Genomic DNA, 15987 nt, shown 5'->3' with positions numbered 1-15987 from the left:
TTGTTGGCAACACTTCTGTCTATATAGGCCCATTCCTCATGGGTAATGTTAAATGGTGCATTTATATAGCGCTTTTATCCAAAGCGCTTTACATAGATTGTGCATTCATTCACCCATTCACATTACATTTTTACATTACATTACAGTCATTTAGCAGACGCTTTTATCCAAAGCGACTTACAATAAGTGCATTCAACATAGGTAGGGAACAAAACTACTAATCACCAGAAGTCTGAAGTGCATTTCCCGTAAAAACAAGCAACCAAGAGTATACCTAGCGCTAAGGTGAAAGTGCATTATATCAGCTACCTACTTTCTTAAACAGATGAGACAAAATAGCAAAATCAAGTGAGCACGAGCTAATACAAAAAGTGTATCGACTAAACAAGATCCAATAAAACAGTACAACAATACAACAATAGTTCGTACAACTTCACACATTCACACACACATGGAGGAGGAAACCATGCAAGGCACCAACCTGCTCATCGGGAGCAATAGGCTCTATGCACAGCAGCCATATTGGAAAGAAATTGGGCCTCTTCTTACTTCCTTCACAGGTGTTACCAATGATACTAATGAAGGCTCTGTTCCATTCTGGTCAGGGTGCTGATATCGTGCATGTTGGCTCACTAGAAACACTCCATTTTGGTTCCCAAATGGCCCCTTATGGTGGGTGTGTAACTCTGAGAGTGTACAAATGGAACCAAATGGACCCGCAAGGGTCCATTTGGTTCCATTTGTACACTCTCAGAGCTATGGGGGTCCTTGAAAATAAGACAACCACTATGCCACACTAAATGGAACAGAGCCTTAATTAGTATCATTGGTAACAACTGTGAAGGAAGTAAGGAAGGGGCCCAATTCATTCCCAATATGGCTGCTGTGCATAGAGCCTATTAGGGGTTCAGTGTCTTGCTCAAAGACACTTCGACACTAACTCTGGGGGAGCCCGGGATCGGACTGGGAACCTCGCAGTTCCTATCCGTCCGAGCCACTGGCACACCATGGGTCTTTCTTTCTTTCTTTCTTTCTTTCTCTTTCTTTCTTTCTTTCTTTCTTTCTTTCTTTCTTTCTTTCTTTCTTTCTTTCTTTCTTTCTGTCTCTACAGCCTGTAGACTCCTATCAAGGGGTACACTTGTATAAAGCAGAGGTTTTCAAAAGGTGGTCAGTGGACCACGGTATTGCATGTGTTACTTCCTTAAGTGTTCATGGCACTTACAGTAGTCTGAATATGGACTATTTAAGTTGATCTGGATGAGGGCATCTGGTAAATGTCGGAAACATGCACTCTTATTCTCATGTATATGGTGTTTTCTTTGTTTCTGAATCATAATGTGGCTGTGAGAAATTTGTTGAGGTTTGATTAATGAATGCATGGTCATGCATTCATTAATGTAGTAAACTGAGTATGTTTTTCATTGTCCCGTTCTATTTTGGAGAAACTCATACAGCACAACTGTTGGTATTTGTGTGTTAAAATTATATATAGATATTTATATATATATATATATATATATATTTGTAATTATATAACATAGGAATATTTTCTTTTCAATGATTGAGTATAGAAAATTGATTTGTTGTTTATTTATTTTTCGATTTCCAAATGCAAGAAGGGTAGGCACAATAAGCTATTAGCTTCAGCCTACACCTTTTCGGTCAGGCAGTTTTCTTCTGCTTTGTCTTCGTTTTCTTTTTGATTGTTTTGTTCTTGATTGTTTTGTCTTTTGTAGTATGAAAAGCCATATACGTGTATGATTTTGTTGACCGAAATAAACTTTAACTAACTAATATCATTCTAAGTGGTCATTTGAGTGATCCACACACTCTGACTCTGTGAAGAGGCTCATGTACAGTATGAAACACGGTCTCTTGTGAAGTCTTGGATGAGTTGTCAGGCAGAATTCCCAGAGCTTACGATTAGTCTTATTATTTTTATACCCTTTGCAACCATGTATGGCTGTGAGATTAGTTTTCCCACGCTGGCTCACATGAAGAAGAATGAGTACAGAGCTAGGTTGGAGCCATACAATAATGGTCCTAACTAGGGATGGAGCTTGAAAACCGGGTCCAACCTGGTTCTGAATGAACCGAGACCCGGGTAATCAATAAGCTTTGGGCTTGTCGAGCCTGTTATCGGGTACAGCGGCCCATGACGTCATGTCTAAACAATCAAAACAAGAGGCGATCAAGAAATAAACGTAATCGCCCATGCTGCCACGAACATATTACACATATTACACATATTGAGAACCACTGGTGTAGAGCAGTGGTTTTCAACCAGTGGTCCGGGGACCACCAGTGGTCCTTGAGGGAGTAGCAGGGGGTCCCCAGCGAAATGAGTTAACATAGCGTCACAATCATTTTAACCGCTTAGCTTTGGGCTATTCAAAAACAGCAGATCTACAAGCTCATAGCGCGGCACCGAGTGCCGCGCTATGAGCTTGTAGATCTGCTGTTTTTGAAAAACCTTGAAAAAGTGTGCATATCGTTGAATATTTATATTTTTTGAAAGCAAAAATTAACTGATATCTTTGCTTTTGGCGGTCCCTCCCTGGCACAAAACATTTTCAAGTGGTGGTCCGCAGCCAAATGTATAACAATTTAGGGGTCCCTGGCATGAAAAAGGTTGAGAACCACTGGTGTAGAGGACATCATGAGAGCAGAGGATGTGGTCACAGGGTCACCTGTGTGTCACTTTTAACCACAATATACATGTATGTATGTCTGTCTGCATAGAACACCTGTCTCTCTGCATCTCTCTGTACAAACATAATGGTTACAATGTAACACAGTGTTTACCGTTAGTTTATTTATAATGACACATTACATCCAAAACAAGCCATTTAAAACCAACATCTACCAGATAAACTATAAATCACTCATGATTACATACAGTATGTGACCTAACGCAGCAATACAAGATGGTCTTTGCTAAATGTTTGCATTTTAGTTCATGTAAATAGATGAGATATCTCCTGTATAGATTAACACAGTAGCTTTGGAAGTATAGTTTATATACTGTAATGAATGGGCATATGAAAACTGTTTAGTTCTGAGGAATAATCTTTTGAAAAAAATGTGTTCAACAAATGAATAATGGTGGATTTATGCCTACATTTAACTAGAATCATATCATATTCATACAAATATGAAACAGCATTAACCCTTTAAGACCTGGAACGCATCTGTGTCACTTTTTGATTTGAGCTAAAAAGCATTGTTTTACACTTTGGCTATTTTAGAAAAAAATTGAAAATGTGTGCAAATCTTTGAATATACATTGTTTTAAAGTGAACATTTTTAACTCTATTCTTTGCTTCTGGGGGGTCCCTGGAACAACATATTTTGAGATGGGGGTCGGCGGCCAAATACATATCATTTTGGGGGTCCTTGATATGAACAAGTCTGAGAACCACCGACATAGTAACATACGTTTTTTCTAAAAAAGGATTTAGAAGACATTTTGTAGAATCGGAACCTCAGGTCTGTCTCTAATGGGTTAAAAGATAACTTTACATGTAAACTCTGATTTGATGGTTAATTGGTACGTTTTAGTTGAGTTCATCCAATAATTCTATCCTGTTTCTTCATCAGTCTGAAATGTTAAAACATTAACAGCTGCTCTCTCCCTGTTGTTTTACAAGGATTGTGATTAAATATAACACATTATCATTGGGTATATCGAAGGTTCTTTTGTGCTCAATAAACTCTAGCCAAGCGCCATCCCAGAGTTCATTGTGTTGGACGTTAACCCCTGAGAAACAATGGATTAATAAAAGCGACTTGCGTTTCAGTTGTGACTTTTAGGTGAATGATAGAATATATTTAGAATCTGTGTTGAACTCGTTTTTGTTGCTCTCCTGTAGAGTACAGCTGTGGGAAGACCATTTAGTTTGCTGTGTTGGTTCACATATTGTCAATGATTATATATAAATGATTAATTATTATAAACGCTTGCATGTTATGATTGCAACTCAAACTGTCACATGATATAAAATGATGAGATACATATAAGTGGTTTATGCTAAAGACCTTTTTTCACAAACATTTAGGTATATGAAGCCAGCCGTCGAGTAGTTCAGTTACCCAGTTGTCCAGAACCGCCCATCCAACCAATATGACCATATATGGGCATTGCAATATATGAGCATATACTGATGACATCAGGGATCTCCATTTATGGGCATGACAGGGACAATGACTGGGCATGAAAGGGACACGGGTAGACGGACAGAGACATCTCCATATATGGGCACAATAGGGACACAGAGAGACGGGTACAACAGGTACTCTGACAAAGCCCTCGACACCATGACTCAGACTTCTACGACGCACCGCCGATCCAAGCGTCCAAACTCTAGATGTGAGGGCCACGTAGCGGCCCAAACCTCTAGTGCATTGGTTCTCAAAGTGGGGTCCGGGGACCCCCAGGGGTCCATGAGGGAGTCACAGGGGGTCCCCAGCTAAATGATAGATAGTTAGGAACCAAATGGACCCTTATGGGTTTGTAACTCTGAGAGTGTACAAATGGAACCAAATGGACCCTAACAGGTCCATTTGGTTCCATTTATACACTCTTAGAGTTAAATTAACATTGATTTTACAATGCAAATTATGGTCCCAGAGATAGATATGTCATTAAATGGGGGTCCCTAGCCCTAATGCATGTCAAACTGGGGGTCCTTAAAAATTTTAAATGGTTGAGAATCACTGCTAGAGCCGTAAAAATCTTCTCTTATGGGGGTGCCTGGCATATCTTTTCATATTGGGGTCCGTGGGCTTACAAGTGTAAATTTGGGGGTCCTTGACATGAAAAAGTTTGAGAACCACTGATTTAGTGATATGAATAATTGTTACATATGAATAATTTGTGCTAAATTAAAAGATAGGCCTAAGACATTTTCCACAAACATTTAGATGGTACTATAACCAATAACGTCAGGGAAGACATTTTCATTCACCTCTGATTCTGTCGTTGACATATCTTTCACTGACACACATTTCTCTAACTATAACATTTGATTTGACGAAACGTCGCAAAATGCAAAACACACACAAGAATCACCATTAGCCTTGGCTAGCCAGTTAGCATGTTGTTTAAAAAGACACATCTGTGAAAAAGGTTCTTTAACTCATCATTGTGCTGCTGCATGTGTGACATGTATCTAAAAGCACACTCCTCTCTCTCCACCAGGGGGCAGCACTGACTGGCTGGCTGCATCTCTGAAAAGACAAGCATTCAGTTAGAATGAATGACACATTGTTCTGTGAAATCAATGACAATCAGTGGTGTAAAGTAACTAAGTACATTTACTCAAGTACTGTACTTAAGTACAATTTTTACTTTACTGGAGTATTTCCCATTTTCAGTACTTTTACTTCTACTCCACTACATCTCAGAGGAAAATATTGTACTTTTACTCCACTACATTTACTTGAAAACTTTAGTCACTGGTTACTTTTCAGATATAAATGATGATATAATGAAACCTACATTAACCACTTTAGCCCTATTTTATACATAGGCTATTTGAAAATAGCAGATCTACAAGCTCACAACGCGTCGCATCGCGACGCGTTGTGAGCTTGTAGATCTGCTATTTTCAAATATTTAGTACTTTTACTTTTGGTACTTCAAGTACATTTTGAGGCCAATACTTTTGTACTTTTACTCAAGTGCATTAGTATTAGTAGTAGTACACAAGTACAAGCACATGTTTTTATATTGCAGTATTGGTACTTTTACTTAAGTAAAGAATTTGAGTACTTTTTCCACCACTGGCCATTTTTAACCCCATTAACTCAGTGGTCTGACTGTTGCAACTGTGATGTTGAAAAAACCCTTAATCTGAATCACAACAAACAGACAGGGCCTGGTGTGTTTAGTTTTATTTGGCTATGTAAACATGATGGATAATCTGGTTACTTTCATTTAATGAATGTCTTTAAACACCACAGTCTGAACTCTTTTGCGTTCACTAGTTTGATAATAATGTATAATACATAATGTGCTGTGATGGTGGAAAATGGACCGATCAAATCTTTTTGAACAAATCCTTTCAGTGTGTGATATGTAGGCCTACTGGGTCAGTCTGTTGAACCGTACTGACTTCTCATCATATCAGACTGTGTTTACACCCCACTGCTTCACCTTCATCTTTATTGTCACATCACATGGTTTACAGGTGTGGAAAAATGGGTGAAATTATTGTTTTTAGTCCCTGTTACTGTTCTGACTCACTGTGACTCACTGCATTCTGCCTGCTAGTGCTGCCATGATAGACAGGGCCCCACAGGAACAGATTAACCCCCACACGGGGCCCCTGAGCCCATCATCTATTAGCCCCCCTCCACCCGGTGCTACCCACATGAACAGATAGTCAGGTGGGCCCAACACAACACATAACCCACTAACCCACTAACCCACACAGCTCTGGTTTTAAGGCCATGTGTGGGGCAAGAAAGCAGCACGATTTTATCATACAGGGTTTGTACATTTACTTACAAGTACAGTATGTATAGGCTACATGTATTTGTTATATAATAATAACCTTAACTTGCACAATCTCTCAGACATGCTGCACCAACAGTTCACTGCTTGTACCATATGATGAGGAAACAAACTCACAGGAAATCCCCGCCCTTAGCTTTCACATTTAATCTTACAGTTCAGTTATTTTATGCATCATTTCCTCCACCTCTGAAAGCTTTTTGCAGATTCATCAGATTTCATATAGACGCTTATAGACACTTTGTTTTCTTTCTGCAAACATAATGCATGTTTTCATCAATCACTTTATAACTGACCTCCCTATGTTGGGCACGTCATATAGACTCAATATACCAAAAATAACAAAGCAGATATACAAGCTCACAACGCATCGCATCGCAATGTGTTGTGAGCTTGTAGATCTGCCATTTTGGATATTTTTTTATCAGACTTAAATGGTCACTATTTTGCCCTATTCACCCTCTAGTTTTTATTTAATTTTAATTAAATGGCGCCTCAGATGATAGGTGCAAAGCAGACACTCAGAGAATGACAGACAAGCTCGACAGCCAATGAATGAGCGAGGACAGATTGAATCAGATTTACAGGACCAGTAGATATACTTGTAAAAGAAGTGGAAGTGAATGTGGATGTTGTGGGAGCAGTCTAAAGATTCTCACCTTCAGTTGGTCGTTGGCACCGGAATATGACCTGAAGAAGAGATGAAACATTATGAAGAGATTATCATTACAAGATAAGACAGGCGGACGGGCGGGCGGGCGGGCGGGCGGGCGGGTGGCCACACAGACAGACAGACAGACAGACAGACAGACAGACAGACAGACAGACAGACAGACAGTAATTAAACTCAACCTAGCATCACCACATCAGTCTAATTAAACATCTGAACTGACCTTGTTTCTTCCATTGGTAGAAGATTAATTAATTAAACATTATAAATCACCTCGTTTCCTCCACTGGTTGCGGATGAATCCAGTCAGGAAGAAGACCAGACCCAGAACCAGACCAGAAGCTCCGATGGCCAGCTTGTTCTTCACTGACTCTGGCATGGAGTCATCTGACAAGAACCAAACACATGTTATATTATATCATATCATATTATATTATATTATATGATCACAGTAGATTAAATCATGGAGTCATCTGACCATAAGAACCAAACACAATTATATATCGTCACTGTTGTTGATCAGAAACCTCTTATCTCTCACAGCGTCACACAAAAGCATCAAAAGTATCAGATAACAAGCTTGTAGATCTGATACTTTTCATGCTTTTGAATTTGATCAGCTCCCAGTACAACAGTACTAGACTGTGTGTGTGTGTGTGTGTGTGTGTGTGTGTGTGTGTGTGTGTGTGTGTGTGTGTGTGTGTGTGTGTGTGTGTGTGTGTGTGTGTGTGTGTGTGTGTGTGTGTGTGTGTGTGTGTGTGTGTGTGTGTGTGTGTGTGTGTGTGTGTGTGCGCGCGCGCGTGCGTGCGGGCGGTGTGTGGTTGGCTCAGACAGCTACAGTCTTGTCGTTGCAGCTTTCACTTCCTCTCTTCTGTGCTAGGTATAGTGGCCGTCAAACTCTACTTCTAAATACTTTCACTTTAAATGAAAGAGAGCAGGGTGTTCCTGAAAAAGAGAATTAATTCTCAGTGAACTACCCTGGGTAAATAAAGGACACAGTCTGGACTAGAGTAAACTTTACCAGGTTAAGTTACTTCTAGAGTAACTTAACATGGTACTTGAGCCATGACATAAATGCCCCAGTCTAAGGTTTTCACATCCAGAACTGTTATTGGGCCACAGCACTTCATATTAATATATGTTGCACTCCATTAGCCCTGACTCACTGTGACACACTGGATTAATAACACAACTATCTGTTACTGAAAGTTGGTTGACTGACTGATCAACCCACAAAATAAAAACAGCAGCGACAGCAATCCTGAGAGGAACACTTTTCTAAACTACTTCCCTGAGTCGAATCTCTACTTGGAACACTTTGTTCAAGTCAAAGACATTGGCTGCCATGTTGTTTGTGTCCAAAGTTGCCATTGATAGTGTGTGTGTGTGTGTGTGTGTGTGTGTGTGTGTGTGTGTGTGGGGGTCACACAATTGTAAGGGAAATAGTATTTGAAAAATAAATATATTCTGTACACAGTAGTGTGTCAATAAAGTGTGAGTGACTTTAAACAGTACAGTAATCAGATTACAGTAGAGTACAGTATAGAGTAGAGTACAGTAACTGACCCCAGTCCACCATTAGAGGAGCCATCAGGCTGGGGTGTTCCACCATGCACGTGATCTTCTCTCCTGATCTGTAACACACACACACACGCAATCACGCACGCACGCAAGCACGCACGCACGCACGCACGCATGTTTTCATATACGTGTCTTTACTAATATTGTGAAGTATATGAACTCCACTATAAATGATGCCTCTAAGATGCACCAACTTGTTTCTATGTTTAGATGTCTATTAGGTTAGGTGTGTACCTGGATGTGTACTCCAGGTAGGAGTGGTACTGGTAGTACCAGTAGAGGTGTGTATTTCTATGTATAGGTGTCTGTTAGGTGTGTACCTGGATGTGTACTCCAGGTAGGAGTGGTACTGGTAGTACCAGTAGAGGTGTGTATTTCTATGTATAGGTGTCTGTTAGGTGTGTACCTGGATGTGTACTCCAGGTAGGAGTGGTACTGGTAGTACCAGTAGAGGTGTGTATTTCTATGTATAGGTGTGTGTTAGGTGTGTACCTGGGTGTGTACTCCAGGTAGGAGTGGTACTGGTAGTACCAGTAGAGGTGTGTATTTCTATGTATAGGTGTGTGTTAGGTGTGTACCTGGGTGTGTATTTCTATGTATAGGTGTGTGTTATGTGTGTACCTGGGTGTGTACTCCAGGAAGGAGTGGTACTGGTAGTACCAGTCTCCATCAGGCAGCACATGACTAGTGGACACCACAGAGGTCGTAGGTCGTCCGTCTCTCAGCCATGTGACCAGGATGGGTTTAGGATAGAAGCTGTAGGAGCTGCACTGCAGCATGGCTGGGTGTTCACCACCAGGGGGCTCCACTGAGGTCAGCATCACAGAGGGCTCCACTGGTAACAATAATGATGATGGTGATGATTATAGTATTATTATTATTATAATTATTATTCCTTATTTGGTTCTATGGGGTCAGAAATGTTGGAAGGATCCAGAGAGACGTTTAATTATTTAACATCAAATAACAAATAACATCAAATGTCTACATTTCAGTAAAATATGTTTTTAAAGTTCACTTAAAACACCGATAGGAATGTTTTATATCCATTAGGAGATCAATGTTAACATCATTAATTATGTGTGAATAGTGATGGTTTATTATTATGATTTAATGTTATAGTTATAGGTGTTTATAGTGCTGTTCTGAGATTAGCTCACCTGTCTTAACCAGAATAGCGGGGTAGTAGCTCCCAACATTGGTTTTACAGAATCTCTCTAGCTCTCCTCTCATCATAGCCACTAGTCCAGGTCGATTGTTCCAGCCCTTTGCATTCCTTACACCGTACTCAGTGTATCCAACAAACTTCCCCACCCTACTGTCCCACCTGGTGAACTCTTGTTTATTGAAATAATTTGATCTGATGAACTGTATGTCCTTCAGCTCACTGGAGTTAAACACACACTCATCAGTCCACAAGTACAGGAATCCATCTGGGAATTAAAAAGTAGAAATCTAATACATTCATGTTTCTATTAACTCTAATGACAACACAGACTGAATGTGTGAATTATGAAGTAATTAAATAAAGTGTACCTGCTCCTTGGAAACAGATGAAACACAATGAAACACAGAGCCAGAGATTAGTTGAAGTCATGATGAGTTGGGATGTTTCAGAGTTTAGATGAAGTGTTGACGAGTTGAGATGTTGCAGAGTTTAGTTGAGGTGTTGACGAGTTGAGATGTTTCAGAGTTTAGTTGACAAACTGAACACTGACTCACTTCTCCAACAGTCTCTACTCTACAACAACCAATGAATAAACACTATTCACAATCATCACTTGTTGCCAGGCAGACGATAAACCAAAACTACAACAAAAAAGCATAAACATGTTGATTAGTTGCAACCCAGAGACTGAGTTGTGAGTTGAGATTCTGTTGTGGAAATGAAGACTGAGTTGACACTGAGTTGACGCAATATGTAGATTTTTGGGAATGTATAATATAGTTTTATGTTTGAGTTAATGTTAATTGTATTGTTATTAACTAGATGTTTGGGCCGCTTCGCGGCCCTCACATCTAGGCCTGATGTGTTGAAGGAGTTGGTTCTCTGGTGTATATGGAATCTGAAGAACTCTTGAAGAGTAATTTAGTCAGTGGTTGAGTTTGCATTAACCTTCATGATGGGATTATCAAGGCTGAATCCAGCATCTCCATGTGGCAACATCAAGGGATAGGCAGCTGGGTCATACATAGGGTGGGTGGGGTTCATGGATGTGTGTAGTCTGTCTGTGGTTAGGTGCATCAGATGTTGTTTTGTACAGTACAATGTCCCTACGCTCTATCTCTATCTGATCTCCTGGTGCCTCAATAACCACGTCATTAGGGTTAAGGTGACATTTCTTTGCCCCCTCTGAGCTTTTGGCCTTGAACACCATTTTGAGTTCCTTACTTGGGTTTGCATTGAAGATTTCAGCACCGGTTTGAAAGGACTTTACTAAAAGATTGACTGTATTTAACTCATCTTGAATCAAGGTCAGTGGCCCTCATTTATCAACGCGGTGCAGACCAAATAATGGGCGTACGGCGAGATCACCGCAACTTTCGGCATTTATCAATATATCCTGACGTTGGCTTCATCCTGCCATGCGCTGAGATCTCACATCTGGTCGAGACCAGTTGTTGACATTGACTGCGCCCGTTTATTCTATTCTAGACCTGTGGAGCAGCATTGTCTGACTGTCTGACACGCATCTGGACACATAATCCACTCCTAAATGTATATCTACACTAATAAATAATCCCTGTGAAAATATAACATTTTATAAAGTAATTTAAACAAATTGCTTTAACAGTCATTCGGTTAAGCTTGCAGATCTGGCTGCATTGGCTATTTGAGAATAGCAGATCTACAAGCTCACAACGGGTCGCATTGCGACGCGTTGTGAGCTTGTAGATCTGCTATTTTCAAAATATACAAGCGCTTCTGCGAGAGTATTTTCGGGAGCCCCGACCATCTTTTCATGGACAGTGAGGTCTACAAACTTACAGTAGCTTGTCCTATGTTATGGAGTTATGTCATAGAGAGTTATGTAGGCTACACAACCTGGCTGAGTTAAGGATATAAACCCGACGATCAAATCTCTTATTAACAGGCAGCACGGGATCACTGCCGCCCGCCCAAGTCTCACGGGGAATATCCTACATGACTGCTTGCGCACTGCTCCGTATGGGGTAAATAAATGAATATACAAACGTATTCCATTCATGGCGATGTGATTGGTATCATAATGTCATTCATGTAGGCTACAAGCCTATGTGACAAAGATTGTACCGCTACGGGGGTGGGTGGGTGGGTGTGTGTGTGTGTGTGTGAGAGAGAGAGAGCGGGGTAAACTCTCTTATTGGCTTTTCATTATGTGTTTGGTCGTATTGTGGTTCTTCATGTCGTAAATTCGGGGCGTTTTGAGAATATTTAAGGGCGTGTTATTTAAATTGAATTAATTTCATTATCTTGGTCAAAGACAAAGATTTGTGAGAATTTGCAGATGGAGTAATGTGGTACATATGACCACTCATCTAGAATGGCCTTGGTCCTTCTCCTTTGAACTCCACTATCTTACCAGTGACGTTCTTGGAAGCCATCCTCCTATAATTTGACAGACCTCTGTGGCCATCGTGTCAGCAGAACTGTGTGCCCGGTTCTCCTCACTGCCTGGAGCAATTGATCTGAATTTGCACATAGTCATTAACCATTACCATCTGAACTCAACTGCGAAGCCCTTTTTCCAATTTAATCTAATCTCAGCTTATTATTAGCGTTTATGTGTCAAACAATGGGAGAGCAGGGTTGCCAGGTTTCGCGCTAGAAACAAGCAACAAGGTCTATGAAAAGAAGGCCAAACGAAGCGCCTTCACACATATACAATGCCTCTTGGAAAACAGCCGATCTACAAGCTCACAACGTGTCCCCACACCCACCTGCACTTTCACAACCAACGCGACAGGACGCGCAATAATAACCTCACGTTTGCAACTACTTTCGCCTGCGCACTTCACCGGGTATGGTCTAGACTCTAGTTGATACTAAGCCTTGTACTGCCTGATGTTGTCCATGAATTGCCTGGATTGGTGAGAGTCCCTGTTAAACAGAGATTGGAGTTTGATTCTTCCATACTGGCAACAGGCACCGAAGGACTTGTTACCAACAGGACCTTTTGATGTTTCCAAAGGGAACATGACAGAATAGCATGAATTGCAGACGCTATCCATAGTTGGTGTGTGAAAGTCAACTATTTGTGTGAGTTGGTGTGGAAGTGTCCAGGCTCTTCTGAAGTTTTTTCTTTTGTGGTCCTTTTACAGCGCGTTGTGTATAAATGTTCTTTTGCGCGAAGCAAGCATTTGCGCTCGGCGTCTCGGGTCCGAAAGCCTAGGGATGTTTTTTTTTTTTGGCATGGCTTTGTAGATGACGGTGGAAGTTGTGGTGGAAGTATTGTTTATTGCAAACAACATGTGAAATGTGTGTCCTCCGCCAGTATGTTTCCACAGATTCCCTGAATAATGTAGTGAGCTCTCCTCTGTACTGTGTAGTGTAGTGGAGTCGTTGTGTCCCGTGTATGGCCATATATGACAACTGATTTATTAGGGCCTGATGCCATGATGACAGACAGTCCATATTTGGCAGTGGTAGCTGCATTGAAAAGTCCTTATATGGTTATGACTGATCATGGTGATCACAGTAGGGTGGGATCTTAACGGCCAAAACAAAGCTGCTGCGGCCAAAAAGAAGGAAAGCTGCTGTGGCTAAAATGTTAAAATGTAGTTTTATATTAATTGTGCAATATGTAAGTACATTGAAGGCGGGGAAAGTAGCCTAAATATTAGCCAGAGCACTGATCAACAGTCTGTGGCAAGTTTGGAGGCAAGTGGAGCGATCGTACGTACTTTTACCCCGGACAAACTCTTGGAGGTCATTTCAATTATAGTAGTAGGATGTGAAGTGGCTTGTTATAGTAGTCAGACAATTTTTTGAGGTTCTTTAGTGGCGTAGTTAGGGTGTTTGTATGGCTCTCGGCCTGACCACAGGCTAATTAAAGTGCCCAATGCTATGTAAAGACCTTAAAAGTATAAAACCGACTACGCCACCTTTTTTCTATAGAGGTGTTGGTCCTCTGATCTCAAACTTAAGGCTAAAATATCAAAACGGGCTACACAGGTTCATGGAAGCATTGGCAACAATACTGAAGCCAGGCAGTGTTGAAGTTAGAACATTTATGAATGCCCAATAAAATACAAAAGATCATTGAAAAAACAACACTAACCAAAATCTAAAATGTATCCAAACAAACAATAAAAACAAGCAGCAGCAGCGTGCGTGCCTTCTTTCCAAGCTGCCCTCAACAAGGAACTATGGTACTATTTTTGTGGTAATATGGTATACATTATGGTATTAATTTTTATTTTTATGTTTGATTATGGCTAATGCAATAAAACATGGAGGAGCATGTTTAAGATGTGTCTCCTGGAATGTCAAAGGGATAAATGGCCCAGTTAAGAGGGGCAGAGTATTTTCACACTTAAAACACCTTAAAACTGAAATTGCTTTTGTCATCTTATTAACTCTCTCAGTGCCAATGAAATAAAAAAAATATGTTCATACTGTGCCAGCATTTCTTTTTTTTTTCAAAGTAAGAAAAAAAGTGCTTAGGAAGCGAGATACAGCCCTTTTCAGTTATAAGTTAAACAAAGAGTGGATGGAGCTGCAAATCTTCAGATAATAATATCTTGGGTTCTGAATTAAAAAAAAAAAAAAAAAAAGAAAACTTGGGATTCTCGTTCTGGCACTGAAGGCATTCAGAAAAAACTCGGGATATCTTGTTGTGTGGCACTGAGAGAGTTAATAAGGACCATCACAGGTTAAAAGGTGTCATGGGTTGGCCAATCCTTTCACTCTAACTTCAGTAGTAGATCAAAGGGAACAGCAATTTTAATACATAAAAAAGTACAATTTCACCCTACTAATGTTTTAGCTGACCCTAATGGCTGGTTTGTAATTGTTTCAGGCTCTCTTAATAATGTTGCTGTTGTCCTTGTTAATCTATATTATGCTCCTAATTGGGATGATGACGCATTTATTGGAAGAGTAATATCACTCTTGCCAGACATAAACTCTTACCGCCTAATTTCGGGGGCAGATCTTAATTGCGCAATATCCCCACTGATGGATAAATCTCACCCAAAACAGGAAGCCCCCTCTAAAATGGCCAAAGCAATTACATCATTCATGAGTCAAATAGGAAGCACAGACCTTCTTCTTCAGCCTAATGAAAAACATATATTGATGTGTTTTTTATATTTTTAATATTGATAATAATTTTTTATATTGATAATAATTTTCCCTCTGCAATTAATAATATTGAATACTCGGCTATAGTGATCTGATCACGCATCATTGCTACTTGACCTCTCAGTAACATTTCCCCAGAAATAACGGCCTTCCTGGAGGTTGAATTGTGTGATGATGGGTTCTGTGATACTATTTCTAAAGCAATTGATGATTTTCTTATTTTTAATAACTGAACATACATCCCGTCTTTACTTTGGGAGACATTAAAGGTGGTTGTTCAAGGGGATATTATATCCTATTCTGCAAGGCAAAATGAATTGAAAAGGGAAAAACCGGAACAACTCTTGGAAAGCATACAGAAGCTGGACAGCATACTGTCAATGTCAAGGTCCCCTGAATTAGATAAAGAAAGGCAAAATCTTGAGGCAAACTATAATTTACTCTCACCTACAGTGACTGAAAAATTACTGTTAATGGGCAAGACCACTTTGGTAGAGGTTCGGGTTGTGTAGTTACCTCGCCATGATGTAACTCCAAAGGTGGGCAAGAAATCAAAAATAATTGCTCCATTGATTAGAAATTGATCATTCAAAATTATATTGTACGGTAAAACAGCTCTCAAAGTCACTCTTTTAGCACAAAAACGAACGCAAACAAAGTTGATTCAGACAATATAGAACATCACCAAACCCAGTACTGTTTTTTTTTTAAATAAAAATGTAAACTTCCTGTTGATTTTGCCATTTTTAATAAGTAGAAAACACGGACTGGATCTATGGATCTGGATCCAGATCTTCAAATGGTAAAATCAACAGGAAGTTGACATTTTTATTAAAAAAACAAACAGTACTGGGTTTGGGGATGCTCTATATTGTCTGAATCAACTTTGTTTGGGTTAACTTACGTGCTAAAAGAGTGACTTTGAGAGCTGTT

The 15987-nt window shown here is 40.0% G+C and overlaps 1 protein-coding gene across 1 annotated transcript; it reads right to left on the bottom strand.

Annotated features, from left to right (window-relative positions):
• Positions 1-4663: 4663 nt before the first annotated feature.
• LOC311035804 (H-2 class II histocompatibility antigen, E-S beta chain-like) lies at positions 4664-10425 on the bottom strand. Its single transcript, XM_084044262.1, has 7 exons — positions 10305-10425; positions 9929-10201; positions 9390-9603; positions 8754-8821; positions 7461-7574; positions 7177-7207; positions 4664-5229 (listed from the first exon to the last, which is right to left on the bottom strand). The coding sequence occupies exons 1-6, from the start codon at positions 10363-10365 to the stop codon at positions 7179-7181; spliced, it is 759 nt and encodes a 252-aa protein (XP_083900388.1). The 5' UTR covers positions 10366-10425; the 3' UTR covers positions 4664-5229; positions 7177-7178.
• Positions 10426-15987: the final 5562 nt, after the last annotated feature.

The sequence above is a fragment of the Gymnoscopelus microlampas genome (assembly GCF_963454915.1).
Source record: "Gymnoscopelus microlampas genome assembly, chromosome: 20".
NCBI lineage: Eukaryota > Metazoa > Chordata > Actinopteri > Myctophiformes > Myctophidae > Gymnoscopelus > Gymnoscopelus microlampas.
Note: the sequence above shows the minus strand (reverse complement) of the source record. Positions and strands in the feature narration are given on the sequence as shown.